At 42.6% G+C, this 25,635-nt stretch overlaps 1 protein-coding gene and 1 pseudogene across 5 annotated transcripts in view; one reads left to right on the top strand and one right to left on the bottom strand.

Moving 5' to 3' along the window:
• Nucleotides 1-25,635, top strand: part of EBF4 (EBF family member 4) — a 103,180-nt gene that overhangs the window by 67,535 nt on the left and 10,010 nt on the right. For 3 of the 5 annotated variants that reach the window (XM_074230048.1, XM_074230047.1, XM_074230046.1), the window contains exons 7-14: nucleotides 16,518-16,599; nucleotides 18,142-18,259; nucleotides 18,551-18,684; nucleotides 18,906-19,032; nucleotides 21,027-21,115; nucleotides 21,304-21,369; nucleotides 21,754-21,931; nucleotides 22,102-22,287. In XM_074230048.1, coding sequence (XP_074086149.1) covers nucleotides 16,518-16,599; nucleotides 18,142-18,259; nucleotides 18,551-18,684; nucleotides 18,906-19,032; nucleotides 21,027-21,115; nucleotides 21,304-21,369; nucleotides 21,754-21,931; nucleotides 22,102-22,287 — 980 coding nt within the window. Of the gene's footprint in view, nucleotides 1-16,517; nucleotides 16,600-18,141; nucleotides 18,302-18,550; nucleotides 18,685-18,905; nucleotides 19,033-21,026; nucleotides 21,116-21,303; nucleotides 21,370-21,753; nucleotides 21,932-22,101; nucleotides 22,288-25,635 lie in introns of all 5 variants that reach the window. The other 2 variants (XM_074230050.1, XM_074230049.1) reach the window with 1 other exon arrangement.
• LOC141517162 (small ribosomal subunit protein uS15m-like) lies at nucleotides 9,555-10,951 on the bottom strand (annotated as a pseudogene).

The following is a 25,635-nucleotide window of genomic DNA, read 5'->3' on the forward strand; positions in this document are numbered from 1 at the left end:
GGAGCAATGGTTTTCTATCTTTTTTTTAAAAATCTTCCTCAATATCACTTCAAAACCCAAATCAAGTCAACAAAACTTGTAATCTTTAGCTTTCTTATCCAACCTTAGCTCATTTTTACTTTAGGGTTAACATTACAAATGGTGCCATATTTCTATATTCCATGTTTCCATCTTTATGGGATTCTTTTTAAAAATCTAAGTTGGTCCATGAGGTTTGTTTTTTTTTGATTCCATGCCAATATCTTTAGATAACTCCCCCATTTTTCCACTCCATTGCTTTTTTTTGTGTGGGGGGGGTTGCTGTCTTCAGAATTTAGTTCCTGAGAGTTTCCCATTTCTCTTGGTTTGATTTTTCTGGTAGATATTTAGTCCATGGGATCCTAACTATCCTTTCTCTGAGACCTTGAAATCTGCTTACTTGGCTTTTGTTTTCTTCTTTTTCACAAATTCTCTCTACTTCCCAGAGTTTCTATGATTTGTATACTAGAAACCAGTTCTTTCTTATTGATGAGAATCAGATCCAGAAGAGAATTTTTTCTACCTTTTGAAGAATGAAATTATCATTAAATTAAGTAAAAAATAAAGGCAAGTCTAACAGGTATTAACTGCTGTATTTCTGATAGTTTGAGCTTTGATACATATCTGTATAACTGAAGTCCCCCATCACTACTATATTATGCCTCATGTAACTTCTGATCTCTTTCCCCAAACCCTATTTCCTCTGTAGTATACTTTGATGATGTAATATTTCTATTGATAGCTCCATTTACCTTCTTTTCATCACGCTTTCCCCCTCTGCTTCCTGAATTTTCTCACATGAGTATGTCTTAGTAGATAGTACCACTCTAACTCTTCATCCCCACCCATTTTTCCAATCCTAATCAAGGTCCACCAAGTCTTTGCAATATCAATGAGGTCAAATTTGCTCTCCCTTGAATTAGGATTTCTAGTTCCCCTTGCTTGTTATATACATACCTTGTGAAGTTGCATAACCATATGAGAATATAAGTTTTACTGTTGATATTTTCTTTGACTTGTCTCCTGTGAATTTGCAAGCATTTCTACTTCTTACTCTAGGATATCTACATTGGTCAACGCAAAGAGACAATTTTCTTCTTCTTCCTTCCTTTGTAAAACTTTTTGAGTAGATTTGTAAGATTCCAGGTAAATACATTCTTATCAACTCTAGTCAAGTGTCCACCATCCCTAACCAGAAATTCTCCTTCTTGTAGTTTAAGCCTCAGTCAACTCCCTTTCTTAGACACCAGTTTTAACTAGCTGTTCACTTACTGAGTCAGCTTTCTTTTCCAAAGCCCTTGCTATTGCTCACAGTGATGAAAACACCACCTGTGCCCTTAGGGTTCAGTTTCTTGTTTGAGATTTCATAGTCTTAGGAATATTTATTCCAGCAATGCAGCTGTTGTTCAAAACACATCTGGAAATCTTTTTTTGAATTGTCTTTATAATCTGTGCTCTTTCTATTGAAAATCTTTCTAAATCTTCCTTTCCCCCCCTAGACAAAACTTCCCAAATTCTTTAGTGAATATGAAAGGTTTTCAGTCCCTTCAATGTTTTGGTTACTCTCTTCTGGATGTGTGTTAGAGGTTTTCAGTATTCCTCCTTAGATTTGACATAGGATGGAAACTTGTAAAAAGGGGCTAAAAAGATGTTATGCTTTCTGCACTAAAATTGGTCAACTCAAATGTAAATTGTTTCTAAGGAAATTTGGTTGGTTGACATTCAGTGTTAGGCTTTTAATAAAATTTAATTTTCAAAAAAACTAAGAGACACACATGACTTTTTTTAAATGTCATACGCAATGGAAATAGTATGGACTTTGAAGACAAAACTGCTGCTACAAAATCTAGCAGTCTTCTTCTTCAAGTCTGCATTGATCTAAGTCAAGTCTAGAATAAAGAAGGTAAAGAGATTCCCTGTCCTCTGCCCTGGTCAGACCACATCTGGTTTGGTGCATGGAAAGGGACTCGAATCTATCAATTTCATTGACATGGAAATTCTTTATATCAATCCAAATTGGCACTTCCTATTCAGTTTAGAATCTACGTCTTTAGAATCTAAGTCTAGATTCTTAAGAGAATAGTTTGGGGCACTGAGAGGTTGTCACACAAGTCAGTATGTGTCAGGGGTGGGACTTGAACTCAAGTCTTCCTGACTTCAAAGACCATACTATCATCTCAGGTGGGCTGTCTACTAAAATACCAGGCCAGTTTCACATAAACTAATCATATCTCCTATCTCCCGGTCTACATTTGTATAGTTGGTTTTTTAAAAATCCAAATACCAGACTTTGTATTTATCCTTATTAAATGTAATCATCTTCATTTCATTCCACCATTTCACCTTTTTATCCTGATTTTGCCATTCATTGTCTACCCAGCTCCACTCTCCCACCCCACAAAATTTCAAGTCTTCCACTAATGGGAGGAGCAAAGATTAAACTGTGGAAGAGAACTTGGTGGAGGATGTAGCCCTGGGGAGATCCATCAATGACCTCTCTCTGGCACTGAAAACTGTATGCCATTGATCCATTAGGCAACATTCTACAGTTTACCACCATTCAGCTCCCATCTTGCCATCTTGTCCTCATGGTTATCATGAGTGACGTTGTCAGATACCTTTACATTGATGTAAAGCTCCATGTGAAAAATCCAGATTTATTATCTCTGTAGCAAGATCCTTCATCCTTTGAGGTTTCTCAATAGCCCTCAATAGCCCATTTGAAGCAAAGGTTATTGAGTAAGTTGGGCAATCAATCTGGGTAATGGTTGTCACTGGTAAGAGTAAAATAAAGCCACACAAGAATGACTCTAAAATCATCCAACTATAATGCTAACAAAGCAGGATTGGCATTCTCATGTGACTTGTAGATCATCTCTCCAAGGAGTTCCCAGAGAAGAATTTCCAACTTGATTTTAGCCATTAGTAGCATTACATAGTAGCATTACATAAGTGATGCAATGGATAGAGCCCTGGGCCTGGAGTCAGGAAAATCTGAGCTCAAACCTAAACTCAGACACTTTCTAGTGACCTTGGGCAAGTCACTTAACCCTGTTCACCTCAATTTCCTCAGCTATAAAATGAATTGGAAAAGGAACTACTCCAGTATTTTTGCCAAGAAGATCCTAAATGGGACATGAAGAGTCAGACTGAAACAAGTGAACAACAACCACAACAACACATTATTATAATATGCATATAGCTTCTAAGTGGACTACATTGAAGGATATATCTCATTTTATATGTACTGTTGTTTTTACTCATCCTCATTCCTTTAGAGTCATAACTCATCCACTTTCTGCAGAGAGGTTGCAATGTGTGTATATACTGTATGTAGAAGGGCATGTGGAGTTGTGAATACTCAGATACACAGTGCAAGAAGTAGATATTTTGTGTGGAAAGAATTGTACAAATTGGGTATATGTACTTCATATTCATATATATGAAGACTAATAAATTATAGGGAGGGTAAACACACAGTGGCAGGCTAGGAATATGCACTCATGATTGTATATGTTTATTAAATATACATATATATTGTTGTATATACCCACCCACATGTATACTTAATAATTTGCATGCAAGTTCCTTGAGGGTAGGGGCCATGTTTTTGCCTTTGTTTGTATTCCTGGACCTCAGATTAATAAATGCTTGATGATGATGATGATGCTATTGGTATAGAGATATGCACTGTCTGATTAGTGAGTATATTCTATATTGGGGTAGCGTACCCTGTGTTTGGAAAGGATGTTAAAAAAAGTCATTTTTTACTCATTTTAATAATAAAGAAAATAAGAGATGCTAAGTGATTTGCCCAAAATCACACAGAGAGAAAGCAGTAGAGGTTGAATTTGAACCCAGGTCCTGGCTCCAAGGCCATTACTCTTTCATGAATTTGTTTAATAAATATTTAAGTGTGTACTTTGTTCCTCACCTCTCTGCCCTTCTGGTAGTACTAATCTGGTGGCTGGGCTCTTCTTGTGCCAGTTATATGTGACAGAATCTAGGAATCTGGGGAGTATGTGGAGAGAGTGGTAGGCCTGAGGTCAGGATGACCTGAGTTCAAATTCAGCCTCAGACACTTGCTCACTGTGTGATCTGTGAAAAATAGCTTAATCTCTCTCAGCTTTGGTTGCCTTAGTTGTAAAATGGGATAATAATAATAGCAATGACCTCCCAGGGCTGTTGTTAGGATTAAATGAGATCATATTTGTAAAACGCTTAGCACATTTTCTAATACACAGTAGGTGCTTAATAAGAGCTTGATTCCTTCCTTCCTTTTCCATATGACAATTTTTCAGATATTTTAATTCAACTGGCTCGCCACTTAAATTTCTTCAGTCAGTCTTCTAATGACATAATATCCTGTTCCTTCATCATCACAGTCCCTCTGCTCTTGATGGACACCATCTTGGCAATATCCATCCTAAAACTAAACAGAGAACCCCAGAGGTCATCTCAGCAGATTACATCAGTGCTAGTACTGTGTATTCTTCTGCATCCACTTTAGACTACCAGTCTACTAAATCTTCTGATCCTTTACATACAATTGTCATTTAGCCATCTTCTCTCCAATCAGTTGATTTTTTAAACTCAAGTGTAGAACTTTACATTGATCTGTCATCTTATTGGTCCAATGTTCTAGCCTGTCAAGATCCTTTTGGACCCTGATAATTCATCCATTGGATTAATTTATTGCATCTTGCTTCATGATATTTGTAAATTTGATCAGCATGTCATCTGTGCTTTCTTCTGAGGAAAGGAAGGAAAAATTTTGATCAGCACAGAATCAGAGGTTAATGGACCTTTGGGATCAGATCTGGGTTACGTTGATTTTAGAATCAGAAAGATTACTTTGGAATAAACTGGTTCTTCAATTCTAAGCAAATTTCTAATCTCCCAGATCCCTAACTAATTCTCTAAGACTGTAAAGCAGAGTAGATGCATTGAAGACAAAGTTTCTACTCTATACCGATGGTTTTTTTAAAAGGTATAGGATCAAAGATAAGTCTTGGATATACTTTACTAGAAACCTTCTTCCAAAATGATTTCTACAACCATTCAGGACTCCACCTGGAAATACTATTAGTCACCTAGCTTCAGAGTAAATAGCCTATATCTCTTTATCTGACCCACAAAGTTTACTTGAGGGTACTTGAGTTGCTAAGTCAACTTTGTTGACATGTTGGCTTATTATGTCTATTGCATTCCCAAGACATAATTCCATATGATTTTTCAGGCTTGTTGCTCAGTTTAAAAAGGGAATGGGATTAATCTTTGATTTGACTTGATTTTGTCAAAGGCTCTTTATAAAACCTCAGAGCTGGAAAGAAACTTAGAGATCATTTACATGGACATTATCACTCACACCTTAATAGGAATCTCTTCTAGAACACCCAGGACAAATGGTCATCCAGCTTCTACCCAGAGATCCCTAGTAAATGGCAAAGTCCTTGCCTGACAAAACAGCCTACTTCACTTGGGCTAGTTTTGTTTTCCTTTTGTCTGGTGGACATCTATCTCTTTGCAGATTCTACTCATTGCCTCCATTCTTACTAAACTATAGACAAACCAAAGAAAATGTAAGTCTCTTGAGGTCAGAGCATTTTTTAGGGCTGCCCTAGTACTTAGCACAGTTTAAACAAAGCAGACACTTAATAAATGTTGAATGAATCTAGTTGAATGAAAGAACAGAAACAGTTCTTTTCACCCGTTTCCCAGCTCTTCCTGTAGCTCAATATAACACGTTCTTGGTTCTTCTCCTCTAGGGCCTAGGAGGTAGGATTCACAAATTACCCCTCTCCTGTGTTCTCTGATTTTGCCAGTGAGTGGTCTATGGTTTAAAGACTTAGTATCTATTCCTGTGCTGAGTACTGGGGATAGCTTCTGCCCTGAAGTTGTTTACAATAAGGGAAGACACACACAAAAGGAAGCTGAAAATTGGGAGATTGATAGCCAGTATGGTGGAAAAGTCAAAGAAGTCTCAAAAGACTTGTAGCAGGTGAAAAATGTGATATTCTGAACTGACTTCTCTCCTTAAATGGAGGTTAAGAGTTCATTGCCTCACCTTCCAAGCAGAGAGTCCCAAGGCTGATGGGATCTTGCAGGATGATCAGATTTTCCCAATAATTAGTTTCCTGGGAGCAGTACCAAAGTAGTCCAGCCAGGTGAAAAATGAGGAGGAGCTCCACACAGCTACAGGAACCCTTGTTGTTATCTTAGCATTCATCACCAGTCTTAGGTCATGCTGAGTTATACAGTTCCTGATGCTATTCTTAAAAGATCATTCTATTCTTGTATACATGACTTTTAAAAATCTAAATTGGTGGATGAGTTCCTTGTACATTCATGTTGGATTCAAAAAGCTTTCCCTTGTCTTTTTTTTAATCAGAATCTTTTCTGGTTGAGTCACTAGAATTTTATCTCACAGTTATTGGTTCTTTTCCTTCCTCTGTAGAGTTTTAGCCCCCTTCCTGTCTTTAAAAAACAGGTCTATCTTTCTTTAAAAATTTACTCTTCCTAATGTGAGATCTACTCTGGGAACTTCTCATTCTATAATATCTTACTGTCCACAAATGAAATATCTATTTGCAAGGTCCACCTCCTTCTCCCTTTGGTAAATTTCTCCTGGAGCCTCCATTTTTTGAATTCTAGATTCCCAAATCATTCCTCCAAGCCTTCATCTCCCCCCCAAACCTTTTCAGCTTCCATTTATATGTTCTCTTCCTTTACTGACATGGACTTTACTTCTATTTTCTAGTTCTATTCCCAGTACTTCACACAGAGCCTGCCACATAGTAAGAACTTCTTAAAATACTGTTTTTTCCTGTCATTCCAAAAGATTATTTCTTACTTTCATCTCTCTCTCTTTTTTTTTTAGTTTTTGCAAGGCAATGGGGTTAAGTGGCTTGCCCAAGGTCACATAGATAGGTAATTATTAAGTGTCTGAGGCCGGATTTGAACTCAGGTACTCCTGGCTCCAGGGCTGGTGCTCTTATCCACTGCGCCACCTAGCCGCCCCACTTTCATCTCTTTCACTAACATTAATTCTAAGGTGGAATAGTCATTTCTAAGGTTTCTAGAATTTCTTTTTCAGCTCTAGTTCCTGATATTGATCAGTCAGAATTGAATCAGAATAACAGTTCCCATTTTTTTGCTTCCTTTGCCAATTGAAAGAAGTTATAAATAAAGTAAATCCAGAATTTATCTACTATTTGGTTTTTGGAAATAGAGAGAGCTCTAGCAGATGTTTAGTTAGATCAATACTCCTTTCACTCCCATCAATGATGTTTCATACTTTCTTGACAGAGTTTAGTTTTTCTGAACTCCTTATTTATTTCCTCCTTCTTCCATAGAGGTTGCTATCATACTCTTGCAAGGCCACTGCTTATTTTTTCTTCTTTCATTAATCTCCACCCAAATGCTCTCCATCACAATTCCTCCCTATATTTCCTTGATTTCTCCACAAGTATATCTTCTTAATGTTAAATGCTCCTCCAGTGATCTTTTTTTAAAATCCATTTTGTCCTTTTGGAATATGGTATAACTTGTCATATCTTTGGTCCAATCATGAGTCTCAGCCTACCTAGTTAATAAAGTCAAAATTTCCTCCTAACTTTAGAATGTCTAATTCACCTCTGTTTTACTTTTCTAGACTGAAAGTCCTATTTCACTTGACTGCCTCCCTCTTATCCTTAGAAGAAAATGGTATTTTCTGCCCCAGAATACCCCTACTCAAAAGTCATATTGGAATCATACTTACTGACTGGCTGAGAGTAAGCTCAGAATTGTAGTTTTATAATATGTAACATTATTAAATGAGTTGGTTCAGATGTGTCCAGGTTGGCTTACATTCTCATGTAAACTTGGGACCTACCCTTCCATGAATATGTGTGTGTGTGTGTGTGTGTGTGTGTGTGTGTGTGTGTGTGTATCATATTAGGAAGCCTTAACACCTATTTAGATTACAGAGTCCCCTCTTAGGAAGACATACCATAAGGAAAACTTATGGTCAAGGTAATTTGTGCCTTTAACCATTCAGAATTCTAATGGCTTTGCTCTTCTTTTTATATCCTCATGCCACTCCTTCATGGGCAAAAGCAGCATCTCTACTGGTCATGATGCTCAGCTGTACTTCCTGGGCTCCCAAGTACTGTTCCTTTTGGCAGCTTATCTCCTTACTTTGCAGGCCATTTGGCTCTTGAATCCATAATTGACTCTCTTCCCTGCTCATTCCATTGACAGTCTCCAGAGTGGGCAAGCTAATTTTTTAAAGACCACTTCAGTGGTCAATATTTGACCAGATAATTGAAAACTTTCCTAATTCCACCAGGCAAAACTTCACACTTCATAAAAGCATAAGCAAGAGTAGATACTTCATTTAACCCATTTACATTTGATTTTCTCTTCCCTGCTCCTTCTGGATTTCATCCATTGTGCTAGGGGAATCCACTGATTATCCCTTGTCCCAGTTAACTTTTCTCCTCCATCTGGACATGGGGAGCCACTGGAGGTTTTTAAGCAGGGAAATGCCCTGATCTTGTATATTAGGGCAATGAATCTGGCAGGAGAAGATTCAGAGAGATCAGTTAAAAGACTATTGTTTCAGGATCTGGACTGTGGTGGTTCCAAAGGAAATAGAAAGGAGCAAGAAAAAATAAAGAAGCAGCATTGATAGGGCTTACAATGCCTTAATTTTATAGATGAAAGAACTGAAGATCAGTGGTTGAGTAGATCTAGGTCACACAGGCAATAAGGGTCAGAATTGCTTTTGGAACTCAGGCCCTCTGTTTCTCTATATCTTGTGCTATTTCCACTGTCATTCTCTCTCTACTTGGCAATGGATTGGGTAGGGGTAGGTAGTAATGAAGAATAGTGTCATTAACTGGAAAGAGGAAGTCAGAAGGAAGAGTGAGCGTGTGTTTAGGGGAAATTTATGCATCCAAATTGTCACTGATTAAATTTGAGGTTTTAATAGGAAATTTAGAAGGAAATTTTTCTCATGAGCTCCAAACCTGCATCTCAAGATACCCACAACACCTCTCTACCTGGTGCCCCACCAATACCTCAAATTCATTTTGCTTAAAACATACTTATCTTCCTGATTTCCCCTCTTCAAGGGAAGCTACGTTAGGATAGATGTCTTTACTACTTTCTATCTAGAGCTATTACAATAGCCTCTTCAAAGCTCTTATTCACTGCTGCTCTCCTTTCTCTAAGTCATTCTTCACTTTCTGTCAGGATAATATTCCTTATATACAGATCAAAACTCTTCTTTGGCATCATATAGCTTACTGATGGTATATGAATCATTTTCCTAATATTTAAACCCTTTAGAATCTGGTGATCCATCATCTTTCTAGCTTTGTATCACACCCTTTTCCCCTGTACCCTTTGTTCCCTGCAACTTGCCTTTCCCCATACACAGGAGCATTTGTCCTATGTCTATGATCTAAAAATTATAAATGACTTTGGAGATAATTTACTCTGTTCCTCCCTGTTTTACAAATGAGGAAACTGAGACCTAGAGAGATGAAATAATATCTCTCATTTTCCAACCTGTCTTTGCTCATAATTATCCCTGTGCCTTGAATGCCCTCCTTACTGTCAATCCTTGTTAAATTCCTACTGATCCTTTAGGTTCCTGCCCAAAGACTATCTCCTTCATAAAGCATCCTGTTCCCTGCTCCAGGTTGTATTATCTTTCTCCCCTAATCCTTGACATAACATTTTTTTGACTTCTTATATCATTTATTAAAACACTCAACCATTCTGGACACTGCAAAAACAAAACTAGTTGGGCTGTGTTCTTGCCTCCTGGGAGTCAGCATGCCTGTGTCCATGTGTATGGACCTCATAAGAGTCTTCAGGTACATACGTGGTGAAGTCTCTTTCTCTTTTCTCAAGTCTTCAACTCTGTCCTTCTTCATATTCTGCCAGGACATAAGGATGACTGAATTTTAACTTAATTTTTTTTTTTGTATTTAATAAAATGCCCCATGATTAGTGGAGCCTGGGCTATTAAATGGGAGTTTCCTGACTCTCCGGTCTCTTTGTTGCTTCACGTTTTAGTGCTTCTTCTTGCTTCTTCAAGTTCTTCAACTTCTGTGCCTCCTGGAAAACCCTAATACAAAAAGCCTTCTTAGCCATCCATCGTCGATGCGCTGGCGGGTAATACAGAGGAGGAAATGTGTACTCGATGCCCAGATCTTTGCAGGTCTTCTCAAACACCTCAAAGTTGGTCTGTCGAAGTTTTTTGAGTAGCTTCTTTCTCTGGTCAATGGTTATAAGCAGGGATCGCTTGTGAGCCTTGTCCTTATGATGCTTCTACATGTGTTCTTCATAGTTCCAGATCTTGACGGTCAGTTTTATAACTCCAGCTTCCCGGGATGTGATATCTTCTGGGTTTACTGTGATCTTGTTTAGCAACTGTTCTGTCTTTATCTTCATTTTCTCCTTCTGGTTGGCCATTTCCAGAGACAAGAGTCTTTTCACAACATCATCTACCTTGTCGATTCCAGGAACATTTTGATAATCTTTCAGCAGCATGGAGGAAGGCAGATCATCCATCTGGCTGGTCTGGGCTGCTTTCTTGTCTGCATAGGCTAGGGCTGGCTGGAGGAGGAGGCCATTCCCCGAGGGGCTCGGCACGCACGGGGCCCCCGGGGCCTCCCTGGCCGGGGCCGGGGCCGGGGCCGGGGCCGGAGTCCGGCGCCGCCCTCAGCATCTCGGTCCTGCCCGGCTCCCCCGCCCGGCCTGGGCCGCCGCCGCCGCCGCCCTTGACATAACATTTGATGCATACTACTTACACTCTTATTGTGGAACAATTTTGTGGTTATATCATAGTCCCCTACTAAACAATGCTCAGAAGACTACAGACCATATCTTCCTCAATCATTGTACCTCTCCCAGCCCCTGACACATTGATCTCCATATAGTAGTTACACAATAATTTAAGTTGTCCAATAGACAGTTGGAAACAAAGGCTAGACACACGGGTTTTGAGTCTGGGAGAGATATTGGGACTAGAGACATGAATCTGGGGTGCCAGTTGAAGCTGTGGAAATGGATGAGATCACTAAAAGAGATCTGAGAAAAGGGCAGAGGATAAGTTTCAGGAAAGCCTACATGCTAAGACTATCTACAGTTTGGAGAAGTTTACACTCTGTGACTGGAGAGGGAGAGGGTGATACACTTTTTAGGAAGATTATTATATATTGAGCTATGTTCATTCTAGAGTATGTCTCTTGAAGAGAAGACAAAAAAACTGGTCTCCAAACCAGAAAGACTTAAATTCAAATGCTCCTGCTGATACTTAGGGATGTGTGACCTAGGGCAAGTCATAACCTTTTAGTGTTTCAAGAATCTCAGTCTAAGATAGTGGATTGCCAAGAAAATTCCAACCTTCATTGGGAGCAGTTATTCACCAGAAATTCCTTATCCTAATAAGATCACAAATCCACTTCCAACCCCCTTGATACTGTAGGGATGATATGCAGTAGGTGGAGAAATGTGTACTTGTGACTATATCATCATTTCTGGTGATTGAATACTATATGGACACTGCTAGATCCTGAGTTTTCTGTCTCTGAAGAATTTGCAGTTTTATTGGAAAGTTAAGTTTGAACCAGACTATAGAAGTCCTTTAATGCAACAAAAAACATATTATTTATTAAGCAATGGAGAATCATTTGAATAAAGCATGATCAGATTTTTGTATTAGAAAGATTATTCAGGAGGCAGTATGACAAAAGGAGTGGGGGGTGAATACAGGCAGAAAAACCAGTTAGGAGGGGATTATAGTAGTAGTCTAAGTGAGAAGACAGGACATGACCATGATAGAGGAAGAATAATAAGTACAAGGTGGCAGATTGGGCGTGCTCCCAAAGTGTCCAACGAGTGACAAAGATCAGAAATGTTTCAAAAGTTTAGTGCGTAGAATAAATCTTCTCCATCTTCTACTCCGATTGGAAGGGTAAGACTTACATGGAAGAGTAGGACTAAAGCAGACAGAAGGGATAGTGGGAGTAAATGTGTGGAATAGGAATGTACATGTCACACTTAAGAAACAGAATAATTTGGCCACATTCAGAAATAGAGGAATAATGGGAAATAAGATTAGAGAATTGGGAAGTTGAGCAGAGGATGAAAATTGTCATTGGCCTTCTGAAATAGGCAAGGAACTTAGATTTTTCAGTAGATAACAGTGAACTCTTAAAGGTCTTTGAATGAGTAATGACTTGAGACAGGAAAGGGGCACTATTTGGAAGACTATTCAGTAGACTAGACACATCCTGATGAAATCATTAACTAGGATTAAGGTGGGGAAATAGAAGGGAATGGATTTAAGAAGTATGAAGCATAAATCACCAGAACTTGGTGAATGGCTATATGAGTGAAGGGAGATGAAAAGGGAAGAATCAAAGATACTCCATTCATTCATTCATTCATTCATTCATTCATTATTCATTCATTCAACAAACATTTAGTGTGTCCATCAATGTGGATAAATCCTCTGATCAAAGAAATCTCACTATCTGGGTAGGATTGGGGGATAAGGGGACATTTAAATAAGTAAGGAAGAGATTTCAGTAGACAGAGATGGGGAGGAGGGAGACATCTGTTATAAGCATGGGAGAAGACATAAACAAAAGCATTGAAGTGGGAGAGAGAAAAATGGAACAGAAACATAACCAACTGATGCTGTGCCTGAGCCAAAAACCTGAAATTGAGGGCCCTCACCCCATCTTATTGGCACAGTGTGCTTGGGAGAGTAGATGCATATTTTACATATTTCCTGCATCCCTCAGCTTGATGCACCCAAGGGATGTACCTCAATTGCTTCGATCTTATTATGGATCTGGGATGGAGAATAGAATGGAGAGTAGTCCAGTTTAGCTGGATTGTAAAACCTGGAAAGAAGGGTAGCAGAAGGTAAGCCTAGAAAGGTAGGTTTGAACCAGACTATGAAAGTCCTTTGATGCAACAAAAACGTATCCTTTATTTAGTAGGCAATGGGGAAATCTTAGAAAACATCTGAATAAAGGAGTTGCATGATCAGAGTTCTGTATTAGAAAGACTATTCAGGAAGCAGTATGGCATATGAATGAGAGTAGGTGAAAACTAGTTAGGAAGGGATTATAGTAGTCTGAGTGAGAAGAGCAATAACCAAGATTTTGAACTTAGGTCAGCAGTCCTTAATCTTCTTGAGTCATGGACTCCCTTGGCAGTCCACTGAAACTTATCAGCCCCTTTTCAGAATAATGTTTTTAAATACATAAAACAAAATAGGATAGTATCCCAGGTCCACATGTACAAAAATATTTATAGTAGATCTTTTCATAGTAGCAAAGAATTGGAAATTGAAGGGATACCCATCAATTGGGGAATGGCTGAACAAATTGTGGTATATGCATGTGATGGAGTACTATTGTTCTGTAAGAAATCATGAGTGGACAGACTTTAGAAAAACCTGAAAAGACTTACATGAAGTGAAGCTGAGCAAAGTGAGCAGAACTAGGAGAATATTATACACATTAACAGCAACATTGTGTGATAATCAACTATGATAGACTTACCTCTTCTCAGCAGTTCAGTGATCAAAGACAATTCTAAAGGACTTGTGATGGAAAATTCCATCCACATCCAGAGAAAGAACTATGGAGTCTAAATGCAGACCAAAGCATACTATTTTCAATTTTTAAAATTTGCTTTATGCTTTATATTTTTTTCCTCTCATGGTTTTCCCCCTTTTGTTCTGATTCTTCTTTCACAACACAACTAATATAGAAATGTATTTAATATAGTTATACATGTATAACCTATATCAGATTACTTGCTGTCAAAGGGAGAGAAGAGGGAAGAGAGAAAGGGAGGAAAATGTGAAACTCAAAATCTTACCCCAAAAATGGATGTAGAAAACTATCTTTGCATGTAGTTGAAAATATAAATAAATTTATTAAAATACATAGGATTACAAAGGAAACCAATTACACTGAAATATAATTATAAAAATATAAACAACCAAAGTAAGTGACTGGGAGAATGGGTGTACCATTGGCTGGCAAAAAGGAGCAAGGAATTGATTTTGGAAAAAAAAATTAACATGGGAAGCCCTGGGAGTCAATAAGATCCCTGAAGAAGATTGTCCTTAAAAAAAAACCCAGTAGAACCTTAGAGTTAAGCTTCTTAATATAATTATAATTAAGTGGTGGGATAAGGAAATAGATAGACTGAAAAGCTAGGATGTTTATGGATCACAGGCTTTAGAGATAAACAGGTCCTAAAACAACACCTAATATGAGATTCTTAAATTTTCCTTTAGTAATCAGGTGAGATCTCTAGACCCTTGCTCAGAATAATGTTCTTAGGGTTGGCTAGGTGGTGCAGTAGATAGAGCACCGGCCTTGGAGTCAGGAGTACCTGGGTTCAAATCCGACCTCAGACATTTAATAATTACCTAGCTGTGTGGCCTTGGGCAAGCCACTTAACCCCATTGCCTTGAAAAATCTAAAAAAAAAAAGAATAATGTTCTTAAATGCATAAAATAAAATATACAGAATTACAAAGGAGTCAAATATCATGAAATAAAGATATATTTTTCCCATCCAAGTTCACGGACCTCTTGAAATCTACTGATGGATCCCTTGTGTATCAGTGGACCTCAGGTACTAACCACTGCTCAAGTTCAGCCTCCTTATTTTATGGAGAAGTAGGAGAGCCATGGGAAACAGCACCAAGAGCCAACAGATTATCCAAAAGGAGGGTGTAGGGCCTGTAGTGTGTAGGACATTGCAGAGAGGCCATGGACAATGATGACTGACAGAGGCCATTGGATTTGGCCATGCAATGATGGTGAGCTTGGAATGAACAATATCTTGGGGGTAGAGGGAGACGTGGCTATACCTCCTGTTCTGAGAAGAGTATACATTGTGTGGTGAGGGTTATACATTATGTTAAGAGACACATTCTGCCCTGGGAGGGGAGATGAGCCACCTGGTAAAAACTATGCTGAATGCTAGGGGAATATGTCTTTGTTGGGTGAGATATAGACAGTTTAGACTGGTCAAAGTTATAAACAGTAGATGTAGAGTATACACTGTGGAAGTGGATTTAGACTATGAAGATGGCTATAAAATACAAAGACCTTTATAATTAATTTCCTTACACGCTGTAGCCCTGATTCTCTTCCCACCCCCACCTCTGCCTTCCAGGGACATTGGCTTCCTTTCAGCTCCTCCATCCCCCAATCCACTCCCCATCCTGAAATGTTCTCTTTCCTCATGTCTATCTCCTAGCTTCCCTAGTCTTCTTCATGCCCTACCTTTGAAAGAAGCTTTTCCTGCTCCCCCTTAATTCTAATGCCTCTGATGATTATTTTCATTTTATCCTGTCTGTACTTGGAGGCTGGTTGTTTACGTGTTGTTTCTCTTATTAGACTTTGAACTCCTTGAGGGGGGGAGACTGGTTTTATGGTTCTTTCTGTGCTCAGCTCTTAGCCCAGCTCCTGGCTATAGTAGACACTTAATTCATGTTTAATAACCAATATGAGGTAGGGAGAAGTAAAGACTATGTATGGATGTGAATCGTGGGGGATATGGACGGTAGGGTGTGCATTGCTGGAATGTATGGACTTGGAAGGGGAGCGTATATTTGGTGATACACATCGGCTTACTCTGTGGGGGACATGAACACTGAGGGGGAGGTGGTGTAGTTAGTGAGGGATGCCTGTGGAAGGCCAGCTATGCTGTGGGTGGCTGGGGACATGTCATTGGGAGGGTAGGGTGGGGCTGAATACTCTGTGTGTATATTCTCTGAGTGTTTGTGTGTGTGTATCCTGGGTGTATGTGTTGTGTGTCTATTCAGGGTATGTAAACGCATATGGGGAGGTGTATGTGAGAACGGGTCTATCTTGGAAGGATATGTGTGTGTGTGTGTGAGTATAACTTGGGTGTCTGAGTGTGTGTCAGAGTGTGTATCCTCTGTGTATGTGTGTGTGTGAGTGTAAGTGAAAGTGTGTGTATACTGGTTATGTGTGTATAGTGTATGTATGTGTGTGTGTGTTCCTGGTGAGTATGTGCATATCCTGGGTGTGTGTGTGTGTGTGTATGCATATGAGTGTGTATGTTGTATATGTGTGTGTGTGTCCTGGGGATGTATGTTGTGAGTGTGTGTATCCTAGATGGGTGTGTTTGTGTGTATGTGAGTGTGTTCTGGGCAGATATATGCATCCTAGGTGTGTGTGCATGTGAGAATATGTATATCTTGGAGATGTGTGCATATATCCTGGGTGAGGGTCTGTGAGTGTATATTCTGGGTGTGTGTACACACTAGATGTAAGAATGTGACAGCTGCATCTGGAGGGAGGTCTTGCTTCCTGGGGAGCACACATTTATGGGGCAGGATCTTGGATCTGTGAACTTGTTCTCTTTTCCATTTGATTCCTCAAAGCCCACTACCCTGACCCCAGCCCCAAGTCAACCTCCTCATCCTTGTTTCAGGTTTTTCCTCAAGTTTTTCCTCAAGTGCAACCAGAACTGCCTAAAGAATGCGGGCAATCCTAGAGACATGAGGCGCTTCCAGGTACCCATCCCTTCCCACTCCTGACCCAGCATCTCCCCCCATCACCCCCATCACCATCCTCAGCATCTGATGCAGTGAAGAATGAGGGATGGAGGACTGAAAAAGGACAGTGAGAAGAGACCAGAGTAAGGGAGGGGGTTCTGAGGTTAGGGGGGATGACTTGCAAAATTATCTTGGGACCCCAGAATTTTAAAGAGATCCCAGTAGGCCCCCAGTCTCTGTGTCCCCTGGGACTGAGCAACCTGCCCTTCTCCCTCTGAGTTTTCCTGTTCATAGCTCAACATTTCCTAACAGGATTTAGTGATGGAGGCTTCCTCCTCCTCCTCCCGAGGATCTCAGAGCCCTGGGAACCTGCCTCTGTCTGCCTCGGACTAAAACTGGAATGGACAGGAACTCCTAGAAAAAGGGACCTCCAGTGGGGTCATCTCAGTTATTTCTCCAAGTCCCCTCAGATCCCTAGCCTTGAGGGAACTCGTGGCCTGTGGAGGTGGAGGGGGGGGTGTGAGTGGGGGTGGAGCAGCTCCTTCTCCCCTGGCTGCTGAGGCCTCATTAGGGCCCCACTTAAGGAGATGATAATTGTGACATTTTTACATGATTAACGACCCAGCTAATTTACATAGCGTGAGGCAGAGAGCAGCTGCCCGGTACCCCCCCCAACTCCCACCCCCCAGGGCGCTGAAGAGTTTGGGAGGGGAGCCCAGTTAGTGCCCCCCCTTTACCTTCCCAAAAGGTGGGGCCTGCCCACAATCCCAGATCCGAAGGGCTCCAAGCCAGCCTGGTAAAGGAACTGGATGGTGAGACAGTGGTGGGGGGTAGGCTAAGAAGGAAAACCAAGGGGCCTAGGTCTTGCTTCTCCCTGCTCATTTCTTCCTTTCCTTAAAGTAGGAACAAGGCTCCTTCTCCCTTTCCCCCTCCTCTGCTTCCGGTTAGTGGACCCCTCCCTCAGAGGTCCATTTCTAATACTACCTGAAGGACCTGAGGGACCTGAGAGGAGTGAAGAGTCACTCCATGAAACTATTGCCCCTGTTCTCTGCACAGAGGATCAGAACTGCCATTTTAAAAATAGAAGTCCTCTTTCCTAATGACCTGGACCATTTGAGCTGTCCAAGACAACCACAGCAAATGTGAAGTCCTTGTTTCTATGGAGAGGGAAAGGAGCAAAACTCCCAGCCCTGGGTTCAGGGTTGGTTGTTGGGCTGGGAGTTATGAGCATCCTTGCATCTTCTGTTTCTCTTCAAATCTTGTTGGTCATTTTGGCCACAAGACTGAAGCCAGAAAATACTCAGAACCCAGGGGAGAAAGAGAAGGAGAGAGGGATTCCCTGTCCCCCCACAGACAACAGTTGTATTCTTGAACATAGCCAGGGTCCAAAGGACAGACCTTGGCATTCATTTGGGGTCTGCCTCTTGACTCATCATTCCAACCTCAAGTTGATCAGGAGACTGTGTTCCTGCCCACACTTCCTTCCCAGTCCCCATCCCCATATCCATGAATGTGGCTGCATTCCTCCAGTCCTGGCCTGGTCCTGTGTCCCCTGAACAGGTGGTGGTCTCCACAACTGTGAGTGTGGACGGGCATGTGCTTGCTGTGTCTGACAACATGTTTGTTCACAACAACTCCAAGCATGGTCGCCGTGCCCGCCGTCTTGACCCTTCAGAAGGTCAGGATTCTGCCACTTGGCACCCTTCCCTTGACCAACCATGTCCCTTTCCCCACTCAGGGAAAGCCCTCTCCTCCACTCTTCTGGATCCATTCATCCTTCTGTCATTAGGCCCTGGTCACCACCTAGAGTTAGTACCTTCAACCCAATTCCAGACCCAGTCCTATCCCACAGCCGCCTGGGGTTCCCCTTCCCCTTCCTCCATTCCCCCCATATCATCCCAACTGGGAGCAGCCCTGCTCTCTCCTTTCTTCATGTTCCCATCCTGACCCCAGTTCTGCTGACCCACAGCAGCCACCCCCTGCATCAAGGCCATCAGCCCTAGCGAGGGCTGGACCACAGGGGGAGCCACTGTCATCGTCATCGGGGACAACTTCTTCGATGGGCTCCAGGTCGTCTTTGGAACCATGCTGGTGTGGAGTGAGGTGTGGGGCTGTGGACAGGAGGGATGGGGGCAAGACAGAATAGGTTGGGACTGAGGGTGGAGCCTGTGTGCCAGTGGGATGGTCAACAAGACTGATTGTTATTTCTATGAAGACTGAGGGGCACTGAACAACTAAAGCAGATTGGGCTCCTCCTTGCTTCTCCTCTCTCTCTAGCTCTTTTTCTTCCTCATAGCTAAAGCTGACACCTTCTCTTCTCACAGCTGATCACACCCCACGCCATCCGGGTGCAGACCCCACCGAGGCACATCCCTGGGGTTGTGGAAGTGACCCTATCATACAAGTCCAAGCAGTTCTGCAAAGGGGCCCCTGGCCGCTTCGTCTACACGGGTAATGGACTGGGGTGCTCTTACCCTTGCTAAATGAAGCAGGCGGCATGCCCCTTTCCCTGATAAAGCAGGATGGGTCAGAAGGGAAATGGGTCTTTGTCATAGGGAACCTGCAGTGATCAATCTGAGTTTGGGTGACCCTTTCCATCCACTCTGAACAATCATAGAGTCAGCCTCATATAATAATCTGTGATCTTCTCCAAAGAATTCACCCCTTCAGCTTTTTCTATTGCTCTCATTTATTCATAGCTTTTCAGTTCTCCTGTCCTCCTCTCCCCACTCCAAAATAACCCTTTATCTTCTTCTTTCCCAAATACCCCCAGAAAGAGTTGTCTCTCCCATTTTGAAAAGTGATCCTGTCAGGCTTTGGTTTTTGTTTTCTTTTTTGGTTTTCTTTTTACAAGGCAATGGGGTTAAGTGACTTGCCCAAGATCACACAACTAGGCTAATTATTAAGTGTCTGAGATCAGATTTGAACTCAGGTCCTCCTGACTCCAAGACCAGTGTTCTATCCATTGCACCACCTAGCTGCCCCTCCTGTCAGGCTTTGGGCCCATTCAAAGTTTATCTTTCTACTGCAGAATTCCTCCTCTCTGGGTCTTTCCTTTCAGGTTTAGAAGCAAAAGTGAGTTCCATCTCCCTAGTTTTGAGAAAGTCAGCATTAAACCATGATATCCTGACCTTTGTCCGGTGCCTAGGTCAATGCTTGACACTGTCCACAATTGAATTTCTTGAACTGAGGCCTCTCTTTGTCACCCTAATATTTAATTTTTCACCCTCACCATTCAGTCAATGGCTAGGCATTTATTTAATGCTTCCCATCAGTCAGGAACTGAGCTTAAAAAGCTAGTGATTTAAAGAAAAACAAAAAGACAAAAATCAATCCCTGCCTTTGAGAAGCTTAATGAGAAAGGTACCATGGAAATAAGAAGGTACATGCAAGGTACATGCAAAGTAGAAGGAAGGTAACCATACCTCCTCAAAGGAAGAACTCAGACTCCTGGTCAAATCCAATGGCCCCTGTCTTGCTTGACCTGTCCTTATCTTTTCTTCGTTTTAATTCTTTCCTGCTCTTTTCTCTTTAGTCTTTCATTGTCAGACTCTAATTCTCAGTGGGGAAAAATACTGCCTTTGGAGTCAGAGCTATGGGCTCAAAGCCATCTCTGCTGCTTACGATGGGTTGGTCTATTAGCCCTGAAGGTCTCTTTCAATCTAAATAGATCTTTTTGTGAACCCTCATCTCTCTCTGCTAATTTTTTTCCCATATCTACCTACCGAGAATTCAAGCCAACATATATCTGCTAAGTATATATGAGCCATAGTGTTTGCCCTCAAGGAGCCCAGAGTCAAGTACAGGAATAAGATACCAATAGAGATAGTTACAGTGTTTAGCAATCTTGGATGGATATAGTACAGAGGCAACCAAAGTTGCAAAACAAAAATGTCTTTAAAGAAACCCTTAACCTTTAGTTGGTACCAAAACCCCACCCCAATTATGGTATAAATGACAATTTAGTTATTTACCTCAATAATTTACCTCCCCAAAAAGTAAGTGTCCCTGCTTTCTCCCAGCTCCCTTTCTTTTTCCCAGAGTAGCAATCAAGTCCATGAACCCCTGCTGTACTGGGAATGGATCCAGGGTGGGAAGGACCCTATTCCACTCAGCTTCTATTACTGCCCACCAGATTTGGGGTTGGGTAAAAGAGGCATTTTTGGGGAAAAAAAATTTGATTAGTCTTTTCAGTTCTTTCTGGTGGAAATGTCTTGGGACACTTGGAAGGAGAGGAGCATGACATTATTTTCTGAGTGTTAATATACTGCACATGTATGAATACATATGCTCTGTGAATATATTCTCCTTGTACTGAGTTGCCCCAAGAGTGTTTGGTTTGGGAGGCTAAAACCTTGCAGACTGGGGGGAGGGAGGGGACATCTCTCCTTGTCCCTTTAGGGATACTCCTCCCCCACACTGTTCTCCCCCCCACCTCCCCCAAGCTCTCAATGAGCCAACCATCGACTACGGCTTCCAGAGGCTGCAGAAGGTGATACCACGACATCCCGGAGACCCTGAGCGGCTTCCTAAGGTACAGGAAAAGAGGACCTGTAAAGGGAGCAGGGGACTTTAGGACAGTAAATGGCTGGATGGGGGTTGTATTTGGACCTAAAAGTAGGAAGAAAAACTGAGGGTTTGGGAATGGAAGAGGTGGGGATCCTTCTCTCTTGGATTGGATCTCCCTTGGGCTAATCCTCCTTTCCACCATGCCATCCCTAGGAAGTGCTATTGAAAAGGGCAGCTGACTTGGTGGAGGCTCTGTATGGGATGCCACATAGTAACCAGGTATTACCCCACCTAAGGTGAAGAATCTTCCAACTCCCTGAGTCCCCGACTCGTTCTATCTCCTTCCTTCCCCAGGCTTTCTGATACAATGGCAAGAGGGCTGGATTTGAATCCCTGCTCTTCTACTTGCTACTTGTATGACCTTGGACAAGTGACTATTCTTTCCTGGGCCTCGTTTTCCTCATCTATAAAGTGAAGGGGTGGGATTAGTTGCCCTTGAAGGACCTTTTTCACTCCCAAGCTATCATTTGTGCTCCTATTTATCCCTCTCCCAACTTTGCTGGTTACTTGTGTGTCCCTTTCCTCGCCTTCCTTCTTGTCATCCCTCCCAAGGGCTGGTGGGGGTCTAGGGGTTGGGGGCCAGCCCTGCCCTTGCCTCCCTAGGATCTCATCATAAAGCGGGCAGCAGATATTGCAGAAGCACTCTACAGTGTCCCACGCACCCCTTCCCAGCTTGGCTCCCTGGCCCCAGGTCATCCCCACACAGCCATGATGGGCATCAATTCCTTTGGGAGCCAGTTGGCAGTCAACATTGGAGACTCTACCCAGGGGGCTGAACAAGGTGGGTCTTCCCTTCCCTGAACTGTCCCCTACTCTGTTTTCTCTTTCTTGTCCCTCTCTTATCCCCCCCCCCCATCTTCTCCCACTGTGCCTGTAACTCCTGCCTTCAGTATCCTGGGTCTGTCCAAAGACCCCCAGTGGACCCCACCCTTACCTGTTCTCCCTGACTAGGTTACTCCCGGAATACCAGCAGCGTGTCTCCTCGGGGCTACGTTCCTAGCTCCACCCCCCAGCAGAGCAGCTACAGCAGCATCACGTCCAGCATCAACGGCTATGGGGCCACTGGCATGGCTGGCCTTGGGGTACCTAGCTCCCCCAGCTTCCTCAATGGCTCCACTGCAAATTCACCCTATGCTAGTGAGTTTCTATGGTGGGCAGGACTCGGGAATGGGAAAGGGGGTGCTACCAAGGTCTTAATAAGCACTGCTCCCAGTTATCTGCAAAACAAGGGGGTTGAATTCAGTGACCCCTAGACTTTTTCTTAGCTTGCTATGATGCCCTAATGGGTAGGATACTCTATCAAACCAGCCCTTGAGGGACAATGGAGTCCTGGAAACAATAGAAGACTAGTTGCTGGGGAGAGTAGAACCCATTTGAGTGGTTCAGCCCACCTTCCCTTAGATATCAGACTGGGTAATGTGTAGTGGGGAGAGGAGGTTAAAGCCCTGGTCCCAAGGCCTCTGGAATTTAGAGAGCTTCTTCCACAACCTGCTCTCCCAGCTAATCTCCCAGGCCCAAAGCCCTTCTTGGTAGAGAGGATTGGGCAGGTAGCAGGGTCCCTTGAGAGGCCTGGAAATGTCCTTCCTTATCTTTCAAGAGTCCCCCCCCCACCAGCTCTTCCCAGTGACACTATTGCTGCCTCCTCTATCAAGGATATATGTGTGTATGTGTATGTAAATACACATATACATACATACATATGTACCCTCACATATATACATGCACATATATGTATGTGTGTATAATATATCTATTTCCCCTTTCTTATGTCCATAAAATACATATATACATATACATATATATATATGTATATGTATATATGTAATTCCTTCAGTGATCATCCTAGGGACTCCAAGATGTCAGAGGTGAGTCATTTAGGATGCAGAAGTATATCCATCTTCAGCTGTCCAATCACTGAAAACTATGGCCCTGAGCAGGAGTAGGGGGAGAATATGAGTGCTTCTGGGCATCTCTGAACCCTGGGCAGGAATCAAGGGGTCACTGCTCCAGGAAGGGCATCGCTGTAAGAACTCCATCTCCTCTCCCACCTCCCATACTCCCGAGATCCTGTCTTCTGCCCCCTCTGGAGGACTACAGGTGATCGTATATTACATATTTCTAGTTCCTTCTGACTCAGCACCAAAGATCCCTTCCTCAGAATGCCAATCCTGTGCCCCATTCTGGTGTCTGCCACTCGAACTTTGTCCTTTTCCTCTTTCTATCTCCTGTTTGCCTCTGGCTGCCTCTTCCTTTTTCCCTTTCTGATCCTTCCCTTCCCCTAGGCTTGCAGGACCTTTCTTCATGTCTTAGCTGCAACTCTCCTCCTATCTTACCTTTTGATCTTCTTCAAGACCTACAGTTTCCCCCTGTCCCTCAGCAGACTTGCCCTCCCTCCTTGTCTTCCTCGTGCCCTCACTTCTCCCCCTCTCCCTGCCTCTTCCCTTCCCTCTCCCCACCCCTTCTCTGTTCTCTGCTCTTCATATGGGGCTGGGCCACCCCGGGCTAGGCAATGCATACTGTGTTAGGCCTATTTGTGAATGATGCTTGGATGGCAGGAAATCTTTGTACACCCTATTTGCTTTCATTGGTGTCCTCCTGCCTCTGGTTCACATTTGCATTTCTTCCTGGAAAATCTCAGTCGTGCCCCCCCCCCCCCCCCCCGCCTGCCTCTGAGGGCCTCTGGCTTCACCTCTCACCTGCTGGTTCTTGGTTAAACCCCTTCCCACATCTACATGGACCTGTTCCCAGGCTTGTCATGGTAGCAGGAAAGATGGAAAACTCCCTCTCCATGTATTTCCACTTTCTGGCTGAGGTCAGAACCACAAGAGGGGAAGCTTAATTTCACTGTGGGCATTCCCAGGCTTCATCCTTCTAACCCACACATCTGGGAACTGGCCTGGGCCTGTTTGCTCTGCTTCACACAGGGCCAGGCTTGTACACATGGGCTGTTACTACCCAGAATGATGATGGCTTAGTATTTGTACAGCATTTTAATGTTTACAAAGCACTATCCTCAAAATATGCATTCCTGGGAGATTCTATTATTACCATTTTCCAGATGAGGTGAACTTAATTGCTCAGGTTCATGTAACTAGTGAGTGAAGGAGCTGGGATTTGAACCCTGGCCTTCTGACTACAGGTCTAGCCCTCTTGTCATCACAGTGAGATCCAGAAAAGTCACTCCTCCTATCACTGTCAGAAAGTTCTTTCTGATGTCTGGCATGAATTCATTCTGCTCCAGTTTGAGCTCCTTTCCAGTGATTGGATGGTTTCTTCTTAGACATCCTGGGGACTCCCATTCATAGAGCACTTGCCTTTCATCATACCTTTGTTTACACTTCAGCCTTGGCTAACATCCTGAGACCACCCCCCCCCCCCCCCCCCCCCCCCCCCCCCCCCCCCCCCCCCCGTCTAATCCCTAGGGGAGCCCACCTCCATGCTGCCATGTGACCTAGGCCTTCCTCTCAGAGGGGCATTTCCAGGCCTGGGTCTCCCAGTGCAGGAGAGATCCCCTTGGACCTAAACCCTCCAGTTGTCTGGGACTGATTTCTCAAAATCATCCTCAACAAGTCCCTAATATCACAAGAAAGATAGGTCTTTTTGCATTATAGGGAGCTTTACCAGATGGCTCTGTTCAGTTTTTGCTGGAGAATGTCAGCCACAGACTTCCCAGCTGGCTTTGATATTTAGATCTTACCTTTCCCTTCACCCCCACTCACTAATAGGCTCATCAACCATTCATCTCCCTTTTGTCTGGCTAGTGCTGCCATCTTGGTCCCCAGCTCACCTACATGCTTGGTGCCTCCTCTTTTGACTCACTTCTTCTCATAGTGACCATGCTGATCCCAACTTGTCTCTGGCCCCTTGGCTCCAGCTGGATAATGAAATCTGAACCATCCTTGCTAGAGCTGCTGAGTAGTCACCACCTTTCTCTCTTTTGATGAAGCCATGGCCCACATTTTGCTGCCAGACCTAGATCTGACCCTCATAACTAAAAACAGCAGGTACCTGTAAGCCCCAGATAGACCCCAGAGGGTGTGGCAAGCTATAGACTCTAGCAGTCCTTACTCCAGACATACAACTCCAAACTTGCCTCTTGGTTCTAACCTCAGCTGTTAAAATTGCTTTGGAAGATGACACATATAGAGGAGTCAGTCAAAAATAAATGTAATAATGGACATTGGGCCTGACTTCCAGCTGGGTCTTTCAGGATCTCAGTAGTTGGAGGACGCTTGGGTGTGTATTGTTTCCGGGAGTAGGCAGTGTTGGGGAAAATTTGTTAACAGGTGAAAATTGCTAAATTAGTTGGGTTCATAAAAACATTAAGCACCTACTGAATGCTAAACACTAAAATAGATACTGACAATACAAAGACCAAAACAAACAAACCAAAAAGACAAACAATCCCTGCCTTCAAGGAACTTAGATTTCTATCAGTTAATCCCATGTATCTATAGAGTCTATGGGAAGGCAGATTTCAGTTCC

The sequence above is a fragment of the Macrotis lagotis genome, chromosome 3 (genome assembly GCF_037893015.1).
Source record: "Macrotis lagotis isolate mMagLag1 chromosome 3, bilby.v1.9.chrom.fasta, whole genome shotgun sequence".
Taxonomy (NCBI): Eukaryota; Metazoa; Chordata; class Mammalia; order Peramelemorphia; family Peramelidae; genus Macrotis; species Macrotis lagotis.